Raw genomic sequence first — 23717 nt, 5'->3', positions numbered from 1 at the left:
TGTCATTACCTGCCCCCTTTCTTGCAATTGTACCTTTAATACTTCGTTGTTTGGTTCCCATGATCTTTTCCGAGTTTATGGAGAAGTTAGGGACCAACAGGTTCACATTCTCTTTGATCCGGGCAGCTCTCACAATTTTGTTAATTACAAATTTGTGCAGAGGATGGGGCTGTCCACAGTACCTAGCGACCACACCTACGAGGTGCAGCTTCCAGCCGGGAAGCAGTTTTGGGATCGCAAGGTTGAAGCGCTTCCCATCCGGATTCAAGCCTACACGGGAGCTCTCACTTGTTATGTTATGCATTTAGAGCATGTAGACTTGCTGATCGGGATAGAGTGGTTTAAAACCCACAATATCCAGATTGGATGGACGGAGCATACGCTTTCTTTTGTAGACAAAGGCACCCAATTTTGTATTCAGTGTGATAAGATTACCCCTTCTCAGGGGCCTATTGTATCTGCGATGCAGCTTCGAAATATATTGAACACTTCTCATTATGATGTCTATCAGTGTGTTTTGATTCCACTTTCTTCATTTGTTGTTTCGGTACTTAACAAAAATGAATTAAGTGTGTTTGAACACCGAGAATTGAGAACGTTGTTAGATAATTTTAAGGACGTATTCCCAGCTCAACTGCCGGAAGGGTTACCTCCAGAAAGGGCAGTAGATCATCGCATAGACTTAGTCCCAGGGGCTCAACCTATCAGTGTACCACCGTATAGGATGAGCCAGGTAGAGGAGGATGAGTTAGCTATCCAGCTTCAGGATTACCTGAATATGGGCTATATCCGCCCAAGTAAATCACCTTGGGGTGCACCTGTCCTCTTAAGAAAGAAGAAGGATTCTTCCTGGAGGATGTGTATAGATTATAAACGATTAAATAAAGTTACAATTAAGAACCGCTATCCTTTACCTCGTTCTGATGATTTGATAGACCGTTTGGCCGGAGCGAAGTATTTCACTAAGATTGATTTGCGTACGGGTTATCATCGAATCCGTATCTATGCTAAACACATAGATAGGACCGCATTCCGGACTAGGTATGGTCATTACGAGTTCCTCGTATTACCTTTTGGTTTGACCAATGCTCCTGCTACTTTTCAGCAGATGATGAACGATTTGTTCAGAGATTATCTGGGCAAATTTGTTGTCGTGTTCTTAGATGATATCTTGATATATAGTAAAACGCTTGAGGATCATATAGGACACCTCCGGGTTGTCTTACTTGTTCTAAGACAGCATAAGCTTTATGCCAAGATGAGTAAATGTGACTTCTTTATGAAGGAGATCATTTACTTAGGACACAAGATTTCTTCTGAAGGTATTAGCATTGATCTGGATCGTATCCAGAAGGTTTTAGAATGGCCTATTCCTCAGACTGTGAAACAACTTCGCTCTTTCCTAGGATTTACGGTATTTCTTCGGAAATCAGTGCGTGATTATTCACATATCACGGTACCCTTGACCAACATATTGAAAGGTCGTGGACGCAGGTCTACTCAGCCGATCCCTTGGAATGATGCAATGAACAAGGCTTTTGAAACCTTGAAGTTATCTATCAAGGAAGCACCCGTTCTTGCATTACCCGATCCTACCCGGCCTTATGTTTTAGAGGCCGATGCGAGTGATTATGCGATTGGGGCAGCTCTATTCCAAGAAGGCAGACCTGTAGCTTTTGAGAGTAAGAAGCTAGACGACACTCAGTATCGTTGGCCCACACTCGAGAAGAAACTTTATGCGGTAGTGTATGCTCTCAAGGTTTGGAGACACTACTTGTATGGCTCAAAGTTCCTTGTATTGACTGATCACCAGTCAATTAAGTATGTGTGTGATGGATCAGAATTGAGAGGAAGGAAAGCTAGATGGGCAGAGTTAATGCAGGATTTTGATTTCGAAATACGTTATCGTAAGGGTTCGTTGAATAGTGTGGCGGATGCCTAAGTCGAGTTACGTTTGTAAATGCTTTGTCATTTACGGAAATATCCTCAGACCTATTTCAATCCTTGAGAGGGCTATACGCAACTGATAGTCATTTCAGTTCTTATTGGCAGAAAGTCCAGGATGGGAATTCCATGGTTGACCAGGACTCAGGGATTGTGCCACCTAGGATACAGGCGGCGGGAGGTCAGTGGATGATTAGGAACGGCTTGCTGTTCCGGAATGAAAAGATTTGTGTGCCTGATGTTCTGGACATTAAATCCAAGATTCTCTGGGAGTGTCATGATGCTCCTAGTGCGGGACATCCAGGTATACATAGGACTCTGTCTCTTGTGAAGCATACCTTTTATTAGCCTAAGATGCGTGCATTTGTAGAGAACTATGTGGTAGGTTGCCGAGTTTGTCAAGTTACTAAGGCTGAACGCCTTAGAAGCGCGGGCTTATTACAGCCATTACAGATTCCAGGTAATAAATGGGAGAGTATTTCCATAAATTTTATTACTGGTTTGCCTCGTACGCGCAAGGATCATGACTCTATTTGGGTCATAGTCGACCGTTTGACAAAAATGGCTAGATTCTTACCTACAAGAACAACTATTTCAGCTGTTCAGTTGGCTCACGAGTTTGTGGACCACTTGTTCAAGCTGTATGGTTTGCCATCTGACATAGTCAGTGACAGGGACTCAAAGTTTACAAGTAACTTTTGGACACTTGTATTTGAGAAGTTAGAAACTACTCTAAGTATGAGTTCCTCAGATCATGCACAATCTGATGGCAGTACAGAGAAGGTCAACCAGTTGGTTGAAGACATGCTTCGGGCATATGTATCTAAGAGACAGTCTTCATGGGAAGATTATCTACCCATGATTGAATTTGCTTACAACAGTGCAAAGCATTCTAGTACAGGTTATAGTCCTTTTATGCTTATGTACGGGTTTCAACCTAAGTCACCAGTTATGGTAGGATTAAAAGGGATTCAAAATGATGCTGCTAAGAATTTCTTGCTAGATATGCAAGAAATGTTGCAGTTTGCCAAGGAGTCTATTAGAAGTGCCCAAGATCGGGACAGATTTTATGCTAATAGACATCGTTCACCTAGAGAATTCTCTGAAGGAACGATGGTATATTTGAGAATTCCTAAGGAATCCAAGAGCCTAAGTACTGGTTTGGTTCCGAAATTATCCCCCAGATACTGTGGCCCATTCAAGGTCATTAAAAGAATTGGACCAGTTGCATATCGACTTGAATTGCCTCCTGATGTTAAAGTACATCCAGTCTTTCATGTCAGTAGACTGAAAGAAGTATTGGGTGCAGATGATCAAATTGTTTCTCCTCATGAGATTATAGAAGTTACAGATTTAACTTTTATTCCTCACGAACCTGAATCTATTCTTGAATTCCGTGAAAGACAGATTCGAAATCGTACTATCACGGAATACAAGATTAAGTGGAAGGATCGTGTTGAGGAGGATGCAACATGGGAGACATTACAAAACCTCCAAAGAACATTTCCCGATTTCTTAGCGAACTCAGGAGTGAGTTCTTAGAGGAAGGGGAGTATGTCATGTGCACGGAGTGGTATCTGACGTGTACTAGTTACACAGAACTAGCTCAGGTTAGCCTGGGGAGGCTTAGAGCTAGGCAGGCTTGATTCTCGGGTTGAGTGGCAAGGGTACGAACTATTTATAGGTCTTCGCTATTTTTGGCGCCGGGGCCCGAGTCTATAAAAGAGGCCCAGGGGGTTCAGTTCTCAGTGTGCAGTTGGGAGCAAGTCTCGTTCCTAGGTGCTTGGTCTGATCCTGGATTGAGTCGCGGACGCGCGCCTGCATCTTAGCGTAGCCCAAGGCACAGTGGCAGATCCAAGGCTTCACAGCGCCACCTGGTGGTATGGGACACCAGGCTGGTTGGGATCTGATTGGGAGTTCGTGCCAGTAGCTCAGCTCGTGGCTCGGGGGGACATCTTCTGATTCGGGATCATATCCCGTAGATGTCACGGTTGGGTGGTGAGCAGCCTGCTCAGTTCTGATGTTGTGTGTGGTTATTTTGCAGATCAGGGGTTTCAGGAGTGCTGGGATGTGTCAGTTATGTCATGTGCACGGAGTGGTATCTGACGTGTACTAGTTACACAGAACTAGCTCAGGTTAGCCTGGGGAGGCTTAGAGCTAGGCAGGCTTGATTCTCGGGTTGAGTGGCAAGGGTACGAACTATTTATAGGTCTTCGCTATTTTTGGCGCCGGGGCCCGAGTCTATAAAAGAGGCCCAGGGGGTTCAGTTCTCAGTGCAGTTGGGAGCAAGTCTCGTTCCCAGGTGCTAGGTCTGATCCTGGATTGAGTCGCGGACGCGCGCCTGCATCTTAGCGTAGCCCAAGGCCCAGTGGCAGATCCAAGGCTTCACAGCGCCACCTGGTGGTATGGGACACCAGGCTGGTTGGGATCTGATTGGGAGTTCGTGCCAGTAGCTCAGCTCGTGGCTCGGGGGGACATCTTCTGATTCGGGATCATATCCCGTAGATGTCACGGTTGGGTGGTGAGCAGCCTGCTCAGTTCTGATGTTGTGTGTGGTTATTTTGCAGATCAGGGGTTTCAGGAGTGCTGGGATGTGTCAGTTGGTATCAGAGCCAACTCCTGAGGTAGGAACTTCTGATGCGAGAAATTTAACGGATTTCTCTTCCAGGTATGCCCTAAAATTCGAGATTACCTGCTGCGTTTTTGCTGTCTACCTGGGGTAGAAGGGGTGAAGAAATATCTGGAAAAGGCAGGAAGAAGGAGAGGCTTGATTTCGAAATTACTGAAGAGCCTAAGTGAGAGAGGGAGTGAAGTTCTAGCTAGGAGAGTGTGGAAGAGAGGCGAAACAGGGCTGTTAGGTAGGAGATGGAATCGGGATGCTGGTCAAGGCTGCACACAGGTAGGTGTCGCTGGTAGGTGAGGCTGAGGAGTGCGCCATCTGTTGGTGCAGGATTCGGCCCAGGCAGGGAGTGCGTCAGGCTGAGCAGGGAGCAGCCAGTAGCATCTAGGGGTGGCTGAGGTGCGAAAAAGCACCACCTTCCAAGTTTGGAAGGTGGGGCAGAAAAAAGCATCGACCCTCCAAGATTGGAGGGGGTGCATGCTAAATTTAGCCTCAAGCCTCCAATTTTGGGAGGCAAGCTTTTCTGGAAAGCGTGGCTAGGCTTTTCTAGAAAGCACAGCCTCCAGAATAGCCGTGCTACCTTCTATAAAGACTGGCGAGACCTCAAGTCTAGCCATAGTCTCAAGCTTGACAGCGCAAGAACAGCCTGCTCCTACCAGAGTTCCGCCATCTAGTTACGGCTGCAATAGCAGCAGCTCTGCGACCTGCCTCTGCCGCCTGAGATTTGCCTCCACGAAACGGCTGCAACAGCAGGAGATATTCCGTACTGTACGGCCTGCAGCGGACCTGCAGAAGTACACCATCACCTACGCGAGCTGATCGTCAGGGCACGACATCTTTTTTCCAGCTAGCTTCTCTGATTTCGCCACATCTTCGAGGGACGGTTTTTTTCCTCTACTCTTCTCCTTCCAGCTTCGATTCTCCCAGCTATTTCTCTCAGCCTGTAATCGAGTCAGTATTCAGCCATGTCTGATGCTCCGAATCCCGAGTTCACTCCCGAGTTCACTATGGGAGAGCAGGAATTAGATTACACTCCAGTGGGAGAGGATGATCAGGGTCTCTATGACGACCTGATCACTAAGAAAGCCTTCAGTGAGTTCACGACTGCTTTGGATGGTAAATTTGAGCAGGTCAACGCTAATCAATCGGGGTTGACACAGCAAGTCCAAGGGATACAAGCAACTTTGACTCTTCTGGCTAGCACGGTTTAGGCACTCACGCATGTGGATGCCATGGCCTCCGTGCTAGGCCCGAATATCACTCCGGATCCCTTTCCAGGTGACCAGAAATCAAGAACAAAGGAGGTGGTTGACAGTTGGTTGCACAAGTGGCAAGTACACTTCCAATTTCACCCCTATCCAGACGAGAAAAAGATTCAGCTAGCAGCAGGGTTTATGTCAGGTAAAGCCTTGCTTTGGTGGAAAGAACTTCAGCCCAAGCCTGATACTTGGACAGAATTTGAGGGTATCTTCAGGAAGGAGTTCCTGAAGAAGGAAGATGACTACGATATCGTCGGCAAACTCAAGGCCCTCGATATGTCAAAATTGAATTTAACTTTTGAAGTTTATCTTCAGAGATTTAGGGATCTGCAAACCAGGGCCACCAAAATGGATCCTGTAACCTTGTTAGGTTTTTTCGTGGATGGTTTGCCAGACTCCTATAAGTTACAGATTAAGAATAACAAGTGCACAACATTGCAGGAGGCCATGACATATGCGCGCATATATGATGATACCATGGCCGGAACCAAGGCAACCACAGTTACCGAGACCAGCGGAAAGAACAAACGCAAGTTCTTTCAGCATGCGACTGGTATTGGGGAGACGAAGTCTACGGACAACGCCTCCAGGAAAAGCTTAACTCCTGCGAAGAATGGTAAGGCCCGTTTCCTTCGCACTCTCAGGCTCAAGAAAGAGGGCCGGTGTTTTTATTGCGAGGAGCGGGGCCACACGAAGAATGAGTGTCCTAAGCGGAAGAACCAGAAATTGGTGCTAGGACCGAAGCTCCAGGCAGGTCCACGTACCGCAGCCAAGGGAGCCAACCAGGTTACGATGACAGGTATTTCAGTAAATGTCATTACCTGCCCCCTTTCTTGCAATTGTACCTTTAATACTTCGTTGTTTGGATCCCATGATCTTTTTCGAGTTTATGGAGAAGTTAGGGACCAACAGGTTCACATTCTCTTTGATCCGGGCAGCTCTCACAATTTTGTTAATTACAAATTTGTGCAGAGGATGGGGCTGTCCACAGTACCTAGCGACCACACCTACGAGGTGCAGCTTCCAGCCAGGAAGCAGTTTTGGGATCGCAAGGTTGAAGCGCTTCCCATCCGGATTCAAGCCTACACGGGAGCTCTCACTTGTTATGTTATGCATTTAGAGCATGTAGACTTGCTGATCGGGATAGAGTGGTTTAAAACCCACAATATCCAGATTGGATGGACGGAGCATACGCTTTCTTTTGTAGACAAAGGCACCCAATTTTGTATTCAGTGTGATAAGATTACCCCTTCTCAGGGGCCTATTGTATCTGCGATGCAGCTTCGAAATATATTGAACACTTCTCATTATGATGTCTATCAGTGTGTTTTGATTCCACTTTCTTCATTTGTTGTTTCGGTACTTAACAAAAATGAATTAAGTGTGTTTGAACACCGAGAATTGAGAACGTTGTTAGATAATTTTAAGGACGTATTCCCAGCTCAACTGCCGGAAGGGTTACCTCCAGGAAGGGCAGTAGATCATCGCATAGACTTAGTCCCAAGGGCTCAACCTATCAGTGTACCACCGTATAGGATGAGCCAGGTAGAGGAGGATGAGTTAGCTATCCAGCTTCAGGATTACCTGAATATGGGCTATATCCGCCCAAGTAAATCACCTTGGGGTGCACCTGTCCTCTTAAGAAAGAAGAAGGATTCTTCCTGGAGGATGTGTATAGATTATAAACGATTAAATAAAGTTACAATTAAGAACCGCTATCCTTTACCTCGTTCTGATGATTTGATAGACCGTTTGGCCGGAGCGAAGTATTTCACTAAGATTGATTTGCGTACGGGTTATCATCAAATCCGTATCTATGCTAAACACATAGATAGGACCGCATTCCGGACTAGGTATGGTCATTACGAGTTCCTCGTATTACCTTTTGGTTTGACCAATGCTCCTGCTACTTTTCAGCAGATGATGAACGATTTGTTCAGAGATTATCTGGGCAAATTTGTTGTCGTGTTCTTAGATGATATCTTGGTATATAGTAAAACGCTTGAGGATCATATAGGACACCTCCGGGTTGTCTTACTTGTTCTAAGACAGCATAAGCTTTATGCCAAGATGAGTAAATGTGACTTCTTTATGAAGGAGATCATTTACTTAGGACACAAGATTTCTTCTGAAGGTATTAGCATTGATCTGGATCGTATCCAGAAGGTTTTAGAATGGCCTATTCCTCAGACTGTGAAACAACTTCGCTCTTTCCTAGGATTTACGGTATTTCTTCGGAAATCAGTGCGTGATTATTCACATATCACGGTACCCTTGACCAACATATTGAAAGGTCGTGGACGCAGGTCTACTCAGCCGATCCCTTGGAATGATGCAATGAACAAGGCTTTTGAAACCTTGAAGTTATCTATCAAGGAAGCACCCGTTCTTGCATTACCCGATCCTACCCGGCCTTATGTTTTAGAGGCCGATGCGAGTGATTATGCGATTGGGGCAGCTCTATTCCAAGAAGGCAGACCTGTAGCTTTTGAGAGTAAGAAGCTAGACGACACTCAGTATCGTTGGCCCACACTCGAGAAGAAACTTTATGCGGTAGTGTATGCTCTCAAGGTTTGGAGACACTACTTGTATGGCTCAAAGTTCCTTGTATTGACTGATCACCACTCAATTAAGTATGTGTGTGAGTCTTGGTCAACCGTGGAGCTCCCATCCTGGACTCTCTGCCAATAAGAACTGAAATGACTATCAGTTGCGTATAGCCCTCTCAAGGATTGAAATAGGTCTGAGGATATTTCCGTAAATGACAAAGCATTTACAAACTTAACTCGACTTAAGGCATCCGCCACACTATTCAACGAACCCTTACGATAACGTATTTCGAAATCAAAATCATGCATTAGCTCTGCCCATCTAGCTTTCCTTCCTCTCAATTCTGATCCATCACACACATACTTAATTGACTGGTGATCAGTCAATACAAGGAACTTTGACCCATACAAGTAGTGTCTCCAAACCTTGAGAGCATACACTACAGCATAAAGTTCCTTCTCAAGTGTGGGCCAACGATACTGGGTGTCGTCTAGCTTCTTACTCTCAAAAGCTACAGGTCTGCCCTCTTGGAATAAAGCTGCCCCAATCGCATAACCACTTGCATCGGCCTCTAAAACATAAGGCCGGGTAGGATCGGGTAATGCAAGAACAGGTGCTTCCTTGATAGAAAACTTCAAGGTGCCCCAATCGCATAACCACTTGCATCGGCCTCTAAAACATAAGGCCGGGTAGGATCGGGTAATGCAAGAACAGGTGCTTCCTTGATAGAAAACTTCAAGGTTTCAAAAGCCTTGTTCATTGCATCATTCCAAGGGATCGGTTGACTAGACCTATGTCCACGACCTTTCAATATGTTGGTCAAGGGTGCCGTGATATGTGAATAATCACGCACTGACTTCCGAAGAAATACCGTAAATCCTAGGAAAGAACGAAGTTGTTTCACAGTCTGAGGGATAGGCCATTCTAAAACCTTCTGGATACGATCCAGATCAATGCTAATACCTTCAGAAGAAATCTTGTGTCCTAAGTAAATGATCTCCTTCATAAAGAAGTCACATTTACTCATCTTGGCAGAAAGCTTATGCTGTCTTAGTACAAGTAAGACAACCCGGAGGTGTCCTATATGATCCTCAAGCGTTTTACTATATACCAAGATATCATCTAAGAACACGACAACAAATTTGCCCATATAATCTCTGAACAAATCGTTCATCATCTGCTGAAAAGTAGCAGGAGCATTGGTCAAACCAAAAGGTAATACGAGGAACTCGTAATGATCATACCTAGTCCGGAATGCGGTCCTATCTATGTGTTTAGCATAGATACGGATTTGGTGATAACCCGTGCGCAAATCAATCTTAGTGAAATACTTCGCTCCGGCCAAACGGTCTATCAAATCATCAGAACGAGGTAAAGGATAGCGGTTCTTAATTGTAACTTTATTTAATCGTTTATAATCTATACACATTCTCCAAGAAGAATCTTTCTTCTTTCTTAAGAGGACAGGTGCACCCCAAGGTGATTTACTTGGGCGGATATAGCCCATATTCAGGTAATCCTGAAGCTGGATAGCTAACTCATCCTCCTCTACCTGGCTCATCCTATAAGGTGGTACACTGATAGGTTGAGCCCCTGGGACTAAGTCTATGCGATGATCTACTGCCCGTTCTGGAGGTAAACCTTCCAGCAGTTGAGCTGGGAATATGTCTTTAAAATTATCTAACAACATTCTCAATTCCCGGTGTTCAAACACACTTAATTCATTTTTGTTAATGACCGAAACAACAAATGAAGAAAGTGGAATCAAAACACACTGATAGACATCATAATGAGAATTGTTTAATATATTCCGAAGCTGCATCGCAGATACAATAGGCCCCTGAGAAGGGGGAATCTTATCACACTGAATACAAAATTGGGTGTCCTTGTCTACAAAAGAAAGCGTATGCTCCGTCCATCCAATCTGAATATTGTGGGTTTTAAACCACTCTATCCCGATCAGCAAGTCTACATGCTCTAAATGCATAACATAACATGTAAGAGCTCCCGTGTAGGCCTGAATCCGGATGGGAAGCGCTTCAACCTTGCGATCCCAAAACTGCTTCCCAGCTGGAAGCTGCACCTCGTAGGTGTGGTCGCTAGGTACTGTGGACAGCCCCATCTTCTGCACAAATTTGTAATTAACAAAATTGTGAGAGCTGCCCGGATCAAAGAGAATGTGAACCTGTTGGTCCCTAACTTCTCCATAAACTCGGAAAAGATCATGGGAACCAAACAACGAAGTATTAAAGGTACAATTACAAGAAAGGGGGCAGGTAATGACATTTACTGAAATACCTGTCATCGTGACTTGGTTGGCTCCCTTGGCTGCGGTACGTGGACCCGCCTGGAGCTTCGGTCCTAGCACCAACTTTTGGTTCTTCAACTTAGGACACTCATTCTTTGTGTGGCCTCGCTCCTCGCAATAAAAACATCGGCCTTCTTTCTTGAGCCTGAGAGTGCGAAGGAAACGGGCCTTACCATTCTTCGCAGGAGTTAAGCTTTTCCTGGAGGCGTTGTCCGTAGACTTCGTCTCCCCAATACCAGTCGCATGCTGAAAGAACTTGCGTTTGTTCTTTCCACTCGTTTCGGTAACTGTGGTTGCCTTGGTACCGGCCATGGTATCATCATATATACGCGCATATGTCATGGCCTCCTGCAATGTTGTGCATTTGTTATTCTTAATCTGTAACTTATAGGAGTCTGGCAAACCATCCACGAAAAAACCTAACAAGGTTACAGGATCCATTTTAGTGGCCCTGGTTTGCAGATCCCTAAATCTTTGAAGATAGACTTCAAAAGTTAAATTTAATTTTGACATATCGAGGGCCTTGAGCTTGCCGACGATATCGTAGTCATCTTCCTTCTTCAGGAAGTCCTTCCTGAAGATACCCTCAAATTCTGTCCAAGTATCAGGCTTAGGCTGAAGTTCTTTCCACCAAAGCAAGGCTTTACCTGACATAAACCCTGCTGCTAGCTGAATCTTTTTCTCATCTGGATAGGGGTGAAATTGGAAGTGTACTTGCCACTTGTGCAACCAAGTGTCAACTACCTCCTTTGTTCTTGATTTTTGGTCACCTGGAAAAGGATCCGGAGTGATATTCGGGCCTAGCACGGAAGCCATGGCATCCACATGCGTGAGTGCCTGAACCGTGCTAGCCAGAAGAGTCAGAGTTGCTTGTATCCCCTGGAGTTGCTGTGTCAACCCCGATTGATTAGCATTGACCTGCTCGAATTTGCCATCAAGAGCAGTCGTAAACTCACTGAAGGCTTTCTCAGTTATCAGGTCGTCATAGAGACCCTGATCAACCTCTCCCACTGGAGTGTAATCTAAGTCCTGCTCTCCCATGGTGAACTCAGGATTTTGAGCATCAGACATGGCTGAAATCTGAGTTGATTACAAACGGAGAGAAATAACTGACTGAAACGAAACACAGAGGAGGATGGAGCAGAAGAAAACCGTCCCGAATGAATCTGACGGAAGGAGATGCTGAAATCTGGCGAATCGGAAGACCCAGAGTCACGGAGCCTCCCCGAACCCGCAAGCCGGATGCGCAGGCTGCAGTAGTAGCTGTACGGTCTGCTGACGCAGGCCGTACTGTTGCGGGCGTAGCTGGTACGACTGCTGACATGGCCTGTACGGCTGCTGACGCAGGCCGTACGGTGGCTGCAGGTACTGGCGCAGTCACTGTTCGGTGCAGCAGCAGGTACAGGGACTGGCGAAACAGTCCGTACAGGCTGTACGGCTGTTGCAGAAGCTGTACGGACTGTTGCAGAAGCTGTGCAGAAGAAAACCGTCCCGAATGAATCTGACGGAAGGAGATGCTGAAATCTGGCGAATCGGAAGACCCAGAGTCACGGAGCCTCCCCGAACCCGCAAGCCGGATGCGCAGGCTGCAGTAGTAGCTGTACGGTCTGCTGACGCAGGCCGTACTGTTGCGGGCGTAGCTGGTACGGCTGCTGACATGGCCTGTACGGCTGCTGACGCAGGCCGTACGGTGGCTGCAGGTACTGGCGCAGTCACTGTTCGGTGCAGCAGCAGGTACAGGGACTGGCGAAACAGTCCGTACAGGCTGTACGGCTGTTGCAGAAGCTGTACGGACTGTTGCAGAAGCTTCGAGAACCGTGCAGGGCTGACACAGGCAAGGGCAGATGCGAGAAGCTGATCGAAAACAGGGCGATGCTGACGCAGGCTGTACGGACGAGGCTGGCTGGACACGGATATCGAGGTAGGGGCTCGAAACTCGAGGCTGCTTGTGGGTAGCCTAGCACCCAGCCCCCACCTATATAGGGTGCAGGGCTGCCTTATTTGGAAGCTGGGCTTCCAAAAAAGGCCGAGCCCCTCCAGCTTTGGAGGGGTGCTTTTTCGAAAAAAGCACCGTCCTGCGCAGGCTGCACGCAGCCCTAGGCGCAGGCTGTTCGCAGCCTGTTGCGCTGGCTGTGGACAGCCTACTACACAGGCTGTCTAGCCCCTACTGCCTCGTCTACTCCGCCCCTTCCTAGACTCTGCATCTCTTCCTCCCTTGCTGTCTATTTCCTGCACATCTCTCCTACCTTTCTGCTCAATTTCTCCTCCCTCTAAACTTCTCTCCGAAGCCTTCAGAGATTTCGATTCTCTCTTACTCCTCTTCTTCTTTCTTTTCCAGATCTTTCTTCACCCCTTCTACCCCAGGTAGACAGCAAAAACGCAGCAGGAAATCTCGAATTTTAGGGCATACCTGGAAAAGAAATCCGTCAAAATTCTCGCATCAGAAGTTCCTACCCCAGGAGTTGGCTCTGATACCAACTGACACGTCCCAGCACTCCTGAAACCCCTGATCTGCAAAATAACCACACACAACATCAGAACTGAGCAGGCTGCTCACCACCCAACCGTGACATCTACGGGATGTGATCCCGAATCAGAAGATGTCCCCTCCGAGCCACGAGCTGAGCTACTGGCACGAACTCCCAATCAGATCCAAACCAGCCTGGTGTCCCATACCACCAGGTGGCGCTGTGAAGCCCTGGATCTGTCACTGGGCCTTGGGCTACGCTAAGATGCAGGCGCGCGTCCGCGACACAATCCAGGATCAGACCTAGCACCTGGGAACGAGACTTGCTCCCAACTGCACACTGAGAACTGAACCCCCTGGGCCTCTTTTATAGGCTCGGGCCCTGGCGCCAAAAATAGCGAAGACCTATAAATAGTTCGTACCCTTGCCACTCAACCCGAGAATCAAGCCTGCCTAGCTCTAAGCCTCCCCAGGCTAACCTGAGCTAGTTCTGTGTACCTAGTACACGTCAGATACCAATCCGTGCACATGACATTGCGAGTAGCAATCTGCTATTGAGGAGGCATCCAGATGGGTTGACGTGGCCAAACGGGAACCCGCAAGGGTAACCGTTTTAGCTACCCTCATGGAGCAGCAGCAGAGAGCTAGCAAGGCTCTCAACATCAGAGTACGCGGGATCCCACGCATTGAGGCTACACCGATGGCAGATGCGACTGCTTTCGTTGCCGCTACTCTAGGTGTGACTAAGCACAGGATAGAAAGGGCATGGCAGGTGGGGAGAGACCCCAACCAAGAGCAACCCCTAATCATACGGTTCCATGACACTCATGCATGACTTTCAGCTCTAAGATGCAGGTCACTCCTTCGAAAGCCGATCTCCATGGATGAGGACCTCACCCCTCTACAGGTTGAGGAGAGACGCTCTTTGCTACAATAGCAGGATCGGCCCGGAAGGAGGGAAAGTGGGCAGTGGTATGAGAGGGATGACTTCTTATAGGTCCCCGTAGGGCACCTACCCCCTCCCCTACATAGGGAAGCGGGGTCTATGAGACTCAGATATCCGAGACCCTATCCTGCACCACTTGGAACTGTAATGGTACCCTATGGTCACAACTAAGGAGCTTCTCGGAATCCTATACAGGTCATGACATTGTCTTTTATACAGAGACGCATCAGAGTCTAGAGTGCCAACTTCCAGTAGTAAGCGGATATACATGGGACTCCTGCCTACAGAGATGAGACGAGGAATACAGGGGGAGTTCAAGGTTCAGGTGGACTTGCAGTCCTTTTCCGATCCACACTTTTGGGGACCATTTCAGTAGAGCAGAGAGATGCACATTCCAGGTTTCTTTGGATCCGGATTCGGCATATGGACAGCCGGGATCTGTTTATTGCAGTTTGCTACTTTCCCCCTGAGACCTCCCACTTTGCCAGAGATATCCGAGGTGAGGATGAGACATCCCCATTTGCTGCTCTTTATCAGTCCATCGTTGACTTCTCTAGCCGTAGAGAAGTCCTCCTAGTGAGGGACTTCAACGCGAGGACAGGCGCCCGTCAGGTACCACTCCTCGACTTCAAAGATGATTCCACTCTACTGCCAGACATTGACCTTGAGGAGGCAGGTATGCTACGGGTTTCGGCTGACAGATGAGGTCCATTCACATCTTATGGGCAGGCCCGATTAGACCTCGGCAGGATGCATGATCTCATTATCTATAATGGTCTTGACAGATGGCCCGCCTCAAGTGGTTTCACGTGCTTTCCACATGGGGGAGGATCCAGCATTGTTGATTACATCATGGGATCCCCTACCTTCACGTCTCACATCACTGACTTCACAGTAGCATCTCTCCCTCCAAGGGTTGATCATACCTATCTTTTCTTTAGCATCTCCACTCCCCTTCGCATAGCACCTTCCACCCCACTGAGCTCTTACTCCACCTACCACGATATACGCTTTGACCGTGATCACTCACCTACTTACTCTGGCCGTCTGTACATACTTCTCGTTTATATCGACTTCGTACCCCTTTTAGAGGATCGTGTTGCCCTGGTCACCCACTCACTACACGAGGCTACCCTTCATGCTTTCCCTCACACCACCCGCTCCACCCACCCACCACCCCCTGGAACCGTACCTTGTAATAGCTGGTACGATGATGAGTGTAAGGCTTTACACCGTCAGCTCAGATTCAAAACCAAAAACAATCTTCCAAGCGCACCAGATACGCTACATGAGTACCGTAGACTAGTACGGAGAAAGAAACTAGACTTCGTTCATCGGAACGAGGAGGGGCTACTGAACATTTTGTTTAGTAACAACTCTAAGGACTTCTAGCGCAAATTTCTAGAACGACGGTCTCCCTCACCACTCAGTGACACTCAAATCTGGTTTGATTATGCACGCACACTTTATGACATCCCAAATCAACCAGTCCCTAACCTCTCATACAAGCCACGCCCCACATCCTACACCCTCTTCACTAGAGGAGGGGTAAAGGATGCCGTGGAAACTTCATAATGGCCGAGCGAAGGATCATGAGGGGCTATGCACTGAGTTCATTGCATATGGGATTAACCTCTTAGCCCCGATCTTAGCTGCAGGGGATTCCATGAGCCCGAAGATCTATAGGACCATTATGATTGGACATGTCATGTCCAAGGTTTATGCATCAATACTTGATTCCGAGGTTACCAAATTTGCAGAGTGTCGAGGACTTAGAGCAGCAAGACAGGCCAGATTATGACGTGATCATGGAACCATGGACCACATTCTCACGCTCACATGTATCATCGATGAGGCGAGGGCACGGAAGCAGAGGGTTTATTGTTGCTTTGTGGATTTTTGCAAGGCATTTGACACGGTTCTGAGAGCCCGCCTCATACGGCACCTGCAGGACTTGGGTTATGACCAGGAGATCATTTGGGCTGTCGTGGCACTTTACGAGAGAGCTTCAAGCAGAGTCTGGGCAAGATCTAGGTGGAAGACGAGATCATGAGCACTATCGGGGTCAAACAAGGGTGTCCTTTATCGCCTACCTTGTTTGGCCTCTACATTGACGAGCTTGAGACAATGATGCAAACACAGGGGGGGTAGGTTGCTCTCTTACAGGCACGCTAATCCGGATATTGCTCTACGCAGATGACGTGGCTCTCTTGTCTTCCTCAGTAGAGGAGCTCCAGAGACACCTTGACGCAATACAATCCTTTTGTGAGTCTCATGATTTGAAGGTCAACCTGGATAAAACCAAGGTCATGATCTTCAATACATCTCGAGCCATCATGCGCCAGGAGCAGTTCACATTTGATGGGTCACCTGTTGAGATAGTTTCATCATACATTTATCTTGGGGTTATCTTTTTTGGACCCATCTTCACTATGAGACCCGCGATGCAGGCACGCTTGAGCGAGGGTATGCTTCATTGGCCAGACTAGAGAGGCAGTGCTTCCGCTCGCACTTTCAAGATCCATGTACCAAGGGGTTGCTTTTTGACTCCTTGGTTCACCCAGCACGGATGTACGGCAACCTATGTTGGGGGCCAGACTCTTGTTGGATACAGAGTGGGCCCGTGTGGAGCGGCTACAGGTTCTCATGTTATCACGGATGATTCGTGGTAAGCCATCCGTTCCTCACCAGATCATTCAGGCTGAGTTTGGGTCACCCCCTTTATAGCTAGATGCTGCATTTCAGGTCATCACGTATCTGTACCGAGTCTGGGAATATGGGGATTACACCTTTGGACGTAGCAGGCTTACCACGGATAGCTCTGTCCTCTTCTATGGCACTTGCAGCAGGAGAGGACCAGAGGTGCTGGTATGCACACATAGAGAGATGGTTTGAGTAACTGGGGCTCCGCATGGATAGACTACCTCCCTTCCAATACAGCATGGTTGCTATGTTTTCTCCCCTCCTATCACACGGGTTAACCAGGTTATCCGTGAGGATCTATTACAGCTACACACATTTCGGACCTGGTTGGGACCAAGTAAACTACCAATGAAGCTTAGCTTCTACAGAGATCACTTCTTACATATCACAGTGGAGGGTTTCATCGACCCACCAGGATACACACAGATTCACCTACTCCACTCGCTGAGGATCTCTCTTGGGCAGTTTCGGGTCTCTTCACACAAACTTCGTATCAAGAGCAACAGAGCAAAGCGACTACCCAGGGAGAGGCGCATATGCACAATGTGTGACATGCGGGTGGTTGAGATAGAGGAGCATTTCATCTTCAGGTGTCTTGTTTACTATGAGATCCGAGGGCATTTCTACTGCCACTTCAGAGATAGCCATGGGATTTTGGCCCGTTTCTTCTCCTACCTAGACCAGCGTTGTTTGGCAGGTTTCATTCATGAGGTACTTAGACACCACAAGAGGATACTCCAAGCACGTGGACAGGAGCAGACTTCTTCCTCGGTTAATCCCTCTCAGAGCTCTATCATGGAGTTCTTTCAGCCAGATCACATGGACCCCTACAGCTAGGCGGTTTATTTTACTTAACATGTCTCTTTTCTCAAAAGAATAGCAAATACAACCAGAACGACTGTATAGTAACACTACAAAAAACTCTGCAAGATGTAATGTGTTTACAAACTCTAGGGTATGAGCCGAATTGCACAAAATCCTCAAAGTAACCCAAACTTCAATAAGGTTGCAGAAATATGTTGGCAAAGCCATGCCCAGATGGATGTAGAGCTCCATTGCATGGAGCAAAGCATGGATAGGGAATGCCCACAAGATAAGCATACATCTGGGAGTGTCATCGAAGTTTGTAATTTTAACATTTGTCAACATAGTCCTCAAATCATTTTTTATTCAATGATCTTTTGAAGTTGAGGGAAAGCATTAAGGTGATAATAGTGAATGTGCTATCAAATCAATAGACCTCACACAATTTTCCAAAGGCAAGTTTAATGCACAGGCACAAGTTGCCCACAAATGCCAGCTATCACAAGTATGTGAGGATCTGGAGGTTTGGAATGAGCTTGTTATATGAATTTACACTAAAAGCCCTTGGAAATTGAAAAATGGCAAAGTATCTTTTAACCATAAAGGGTACTTGCATCTATGTTTGGAGGTACAATATCATGACTCCTCCTCTTTTATATCTTGTATTGTAGCTAACAAATTTATGCTAAGGTATGCATAAAATGTGTATAAGCATAATGCCAATGTATGTAGCATGTTGTGATACTACTCATTCCCTATAGTAGGGACCGATATACTTCTGATGATCTACCTTATGAGATACAACCTATGAGAAAGTAAATCACAGTACTGACACTGTAGTGGTCAGACACACCAAATTATAAACATGCACCAAGCAAGTCACCATGGGAAGCACAATCCTTTCAAGGTGGGAGACTCCACATTGCGAAAATTATAAACAGCCAATTAAAGTAGCTATAAAACAATTCACCTAAGATGGAGAACTTGTAAGTTGTTTTGGTGAAGCACAATGCTAACTGAGATCACCAGACCAACTCTGTAAGAAGATACATCCAGAGACGTTATGAAGAGTCAACCTTGCCATTTGGCCTGAGTCATTAATGACCTACCATAGTTTATCAAGGGATATTTTCAGACCCCATGTAGGCTATTCATGATGGTGTTTTTAGGCAACACTCTTGTCAACTGTGTGCTATATGAAACCATATTTTTATTATTGATGCCCCATGGTGGAATTATTATTTGATTTCAGCCAAAGGATTTCAGGTTGACTTACCATCCACGTGAAGTTGAATGGTCAACACTAAAACAGGCAGGTAAATGAGATCATTTTTAGGATTTTTTACCTTTTTCTGAATCTTTCCATACATTATGCATGTGACTGCTCTGCTAAATAGTTATGCTTTAGATAAAAGGATGATCCAGAAAGCCATGTAATCGGGCAAAAAGCTTGAAGATGGTTTCATATGTCTCAACTGTTTCAGATACATTACTTAAAACTATTAATCTTGATAAACCATTGGTAGCGAGGACAACTCCAAATTCTTTTGCAGTAGCAGCAGTACTATTCTGAGATGACTAGCCTAACCTTTGTAGCGCCAAAAAGGCTTCAGCTTAACCATCTTCAATGCAAACAACTTTGTGCACTTTATTGGTGCTCACAAAACAAGCAGCCAACAGAATACATGCATCTGTACTCCATTCAGGATATATAAATCCATAACAAACGATTTTGTTGCCAAAATCTAGACTACAAGGGACGAGAACCTATCTCCAAACGTGCCAACAAAAATTATGAGTTAGTGCAATGGCAGTGTTTTCTGGTCTAATTTTACATATTTTTGAAGACTTGCACCCTCCATTGTAAAGAATGCCAAGTCCCCAATAAAAATGGAATGCTTGAGAGCAGAAGGCATGTACTAGTCATTTAAAATAAGAGTTGAGAAGTAGCTCTACGAGTTCTATGACCAATCTTCAAAGGCCTTAACTCAATCTAGCTTGTTGATGATCACCTGACCAAGATCAAGGATTCCCCCCCTACCCCGCAGCTAGTCTCTACAGTCAAAGATCTTGTTCACATTGAAGTACAAACTGCTAAGAAGGAAGTGGTCGTGGAAGTGGACACCAAAGCAAGTTTGATATTCAAGCAGAGATCAAAGACCACGAACCTAGAAGTGATAATGCGCTGAAGATAGGGGGACTCCCAGAAGATTGGGACAAAGAGAAGGACACATATAGTGAAATATTGACAAAGATCAAAGCAAGCTTGCCCAACATTGAATGGGTGGATGATGATGAGCAGGATGATGATGACTCCAGGCCAACTTCTATTATGCACTATAAAGGTCATGCAATCCTTACACTGAAGTCAAAAGATATGCGGATCAAGCTTCTTCGACAATCTTACAAGCTGAAGGGTACCAAAGTATGGATAGCAGAGGAGCTTACACAAGCTCAACTCAAGAATAAGGCAACTGAATTAGCTAAAGTCAAGGCTGCCCGAAAGGATCGAAAATGGGCAGTTTACTGTGAAGGCATAGCCCTAATCAAAGAGTTTAAATCAAAACCAAAAGACTCTCCGTCTTAAACTAATGAATGGCTATTTACTCTTTCAAACTATTATGTAGGCACTCTAAAATAATGAGGGTTGCTTTTTGCACTCCTTGGAAGCTGCCATGTGCCCTCCCTACTAGAAGGTTTCTTGCTATCCCATAGACCTTTTGGTCTCCAGTGGACGTTAATAGACTTTCTTTCTTTCTTTCTTTCTCTCTCTCTCTCTCTCCCCTTCCCACCTCGTCCTCTCTCTCTCTCTCTCTCTTACCTCTTCACCTTCCTTCTCCCCCTCAATCTCTCTCTCTTCTGCTCTTCTATCCTCTTCCTCTAATCTGGCCCTACCCCCTTTTCTACATTGGTATCAGAGCTCCGACCTTGGAACCATTGCTTCCCCTTTTCACCTTCACCCTTTGCCCTTCCGCTCTTCGATTTTCCCTTTCTCTGATCTGCCCCTACCCTTTGCTACATAAACGTTTCACTAAAGATTCATTCTATGTAAATTCATTGTCTGGACACAACCCTATTAAATGTTGGTTCGTCTAGTCATACATTTGTTCTTAATCCAGATGCACTTTGATCAAACCAGCATACTTCTTCTTTGCCTCCTCATCCAGAAAGAAATAATCATCTATCATCCATGCAGCCTCTTTTAAAAATGGTTCAATAAACATAAATTGGATGGTGGAGCCACAAATGACTCACCAATTTTGTGATGAAGAGATCATAAAGGCCTTCTAGATGCATCAGCTTCACTGGCACCTGGCTTCCAAGGCGGTCTGCTTCAAAACTCCTAGAGTATGGACCTCTCATGCCTTGTATGCCCCTGTATGCTCTGCGAGTGGGATCGTGCACAGGTACAAATGCAGGCCAAATACTGTACGATAGATTCAACGGAGAAAATTAGAGGCAACTATGAGAGCTAAAATCCCATTTATAAAGATTTCAAAAGCACGATACATATTAAGTAACTTGAAAGATAACTAATTACAAGGCAGCCTTACACCCCATGGATTCTAGCTATCATTATTGAATGATCTAGGTTAGCCAAGGGATAAAAAATGACAATAAGAAATAGGTGTGCTGCTAAAGAGAAAATGACATAAGACCCATATTTGAACGAAAAAAGAATCATCCTGACGAGAATGCAATGCTATGCTGCTAAAGAGAAAATGACATGAAACTCCTATTGGAAAATTAAAAAAAGAATCATCATGCCTATAATTCATAGCTAAAAGTGTTCACACACCACAAAGGAGAACCAAATGACTATAGCCAAAAGTGTCATTTGAATACCAAAACTACATGTGTGTGTGTGTGTGTGTGGCTCGTTTCCCCAGTGCTTCTTTTGGAAAACATTTTTGGTTGTTTGGCTTTCTTTGCAAAAAGATTATTTCATTAAGTATGAATGAAACCACAAGAGCAAGCTCTAATGCGGGAGTACATCATGCCATGCATGAGGAAAAAAAATCAGCTCAAAAAGAGCTAACAAAATCCAAGGTGGAGGCTGAAAATGCCACCTCAACCCTGAAGGAGACTTAGAGAAGAAAGGAGATCCTCTCCAAACTCTGAAAAAAGTATCTCTCTTGGCTGTAGCTGCTCTGGGAGACTCCTGCATGCTCGCCCAGATGGCCATTGGTGTGTGTATAGTATCAGTCCATATACTCGCCATAGACTGGGAAGGGTGAACTTGGAAACCCTCCATCGCCTCTGTACATCTGGCCCTCCAAATATGCCAAGCTGCAATGCTAGCCAGGATCTCCCATGATTTGTCTACCGAGGCATCAGCAGCTCTGAAAGGAGTGAAGGGAACATCCTGGAGAGAACATGACTCCACAGAGTATCGTCGTATAATGAAAGCTGAGTTTGAGCCATGCCCCTCGAAAAACACCTAAAGGCCAGTAAGAGATAGCCATGCCACTGATCCCCAAGTCATGAAAAGAGGTGTTCTATGAAATATGCTAAACATCCTAGAAACACCCTTTCAGATCGTCCTTGCTTGTCTGCACTCCCAGAGGAAGTGCTGAACTGATTGAATTGCTGCGTGGCATCGAGGACAAGTAGGGTCAGCCCCGAACCTGGATCTCCACAGGTTCACTACAATCCCTCCATGAATAGAAATCTAAAAGAAGAGAGTGATCTTTCTATTCCTAAGGGATTTCCAAAGCCTACTTCAAAAGTTTTTCTGCACCTCTGCAGAAATCTGAAAACTATCCCAATGAGGAGCTCTGGAGGGCCTCCAACCTCTACTGCTAAGGTGAAATCTCTTGGCATTTCTAACTATGTAACGAAAGAAGGGGATGCTCTTCTCTTGGTGCCCTTCATCAATCCATTTCCACTCGCCTAGGTCCCACTGCAAGAATCTAATGGAGGAACCACCATACAACCACAGTCTCCAAGACCCAAGGGTTAGGATCACGATACCACTGTGAGTCCGTGCCCCCCTTCATGTAACCTACAATCCTAACAGACTGGAAGGCAACCTCCAAAAAAATATCATTTGAAAATCTAAGAAGTCTGCCTCCCGACTGAATATCAGAGACAAGGGTCTCCTCATGTGCATCCCGCAAGGCAATAACCTATAAAGGAATACCCGTCCCCATGAAAGCTCCCAACCAAGTGGACTCTGTGATCGGCATGTCATCTGTATCTATCCACTCTGCTGGTATGGCTGCCTCTATCTGCTACATTATCCTGACTGCACTCCCTCTGAGGTGGCCAACTAATAAGAGTCTCTGATCCTTAAGAAGCTTCCTAAAAACCTTGCAAGCACCTACTGTGGAAGCGCATCCCCTCTCCCATCTAGACCACTGCATGTAATGTGACACTCCTAGTGATCTGCCATGCTCATCCAAATTAGAGTCATTCCACATGATCGGCTACATGTCTGTTTCTTCGTGAGAGAAGGGTGGAACTCTCCGAAGAGTGCCTCTGAAGCTGCCCCAAGCTTTTAGAATGGCAGACATGAGAGGGGAAGAGGAAGATCTAAGATGGACTGAAGTAAAGATCCATCTCGAGTCCATCCAATCTCCCCCATGAGATGGTGTACAAGACTGAATGCTGTGTAAGAAAAAATCTTTCCAAGGCTCATGTCTAGGCATCAATTCTCTCACTACAAGAATATTGACACCTTCCCTTGTGGGGAGAATGGGGGTCTCCCAAGCCACCCTGGCTACAACATATGAGGTGCCATCTAACCCACTCCATAGGAAGTTCTTGATAGGTCTCATGAGCGGAGAGATACAACCTTTAGATCTGCACCAACACAAGCAAACAAACTAGGCAGTAGCCAATAATACATGGTTCACAACCACTACTCTAGATGCAAGGTCAAGTCAGATAGAACTCCAAAAAATGAGTTTCCTCCTGATGCTCTCCAAATGCTCTCCAACACGGGAGCAAATTGCTGTGCTGAAGAGATGCCCACGCCAACCTGGCATCCTAGGTACCTGATGCTCTGAATCCAAGTGCATCCTATGTCATTCCCCCAGTCAGGAGTGTCCTCATCATTAATCCAAAAGCCATTAGATTTGTTCCAATTGACATGAGCCCCTGCTGCAGTGCAA

At 46.0% G+C, this 23717-nt stretch overlaps 1 protein-coding gene across 4 annotated transcripts in view; it reads right to left on the bottom strand.

Annotated features, from left to right (window-relative positions):
- The window catches only part of LOC147886356 (Rab3 GTPase-activating protein catalytic protein), a 129108-nt gene that overhangs the window by 67894 nt on the left and 37497 nt on the right, over positions 1–23717 (bottom strand). For all 4 annotated transcript variants that reach the window (XM_087395211.1, XM_087395212.1, XM_087395213.1 and 1 more), the window contains one exon: positions 20857–21028. In XM_087395211.1, coding sequence (XP_087251337.1) covers positions 20857–21028 — 172 coding nt within the window. The remainder of the gene's footprint in view (positions 1–20856; positions 21029–23717) is intronic.

This window comes from Dipteris shenzhenensis, chromosome 24 (assembly GCF_047967505.1).
Source record: "Dipteris shenzhenensis isolate YYH24624 ecotype China chromosome 24, Dip_SZ_1.0, whole genome shotgun sequence".
NCBI lineage: Eukaryota > Viridiplantae > Streptophyta > Polypodiopsida > Gleicheniales > Dipteridaceae > Dipteris > Dipteris shenzhenensis.
Note: the sequence above shows the minus strand (reverse complement) of the source record. Positions and strands in the feature narration are given on the sequence as shown.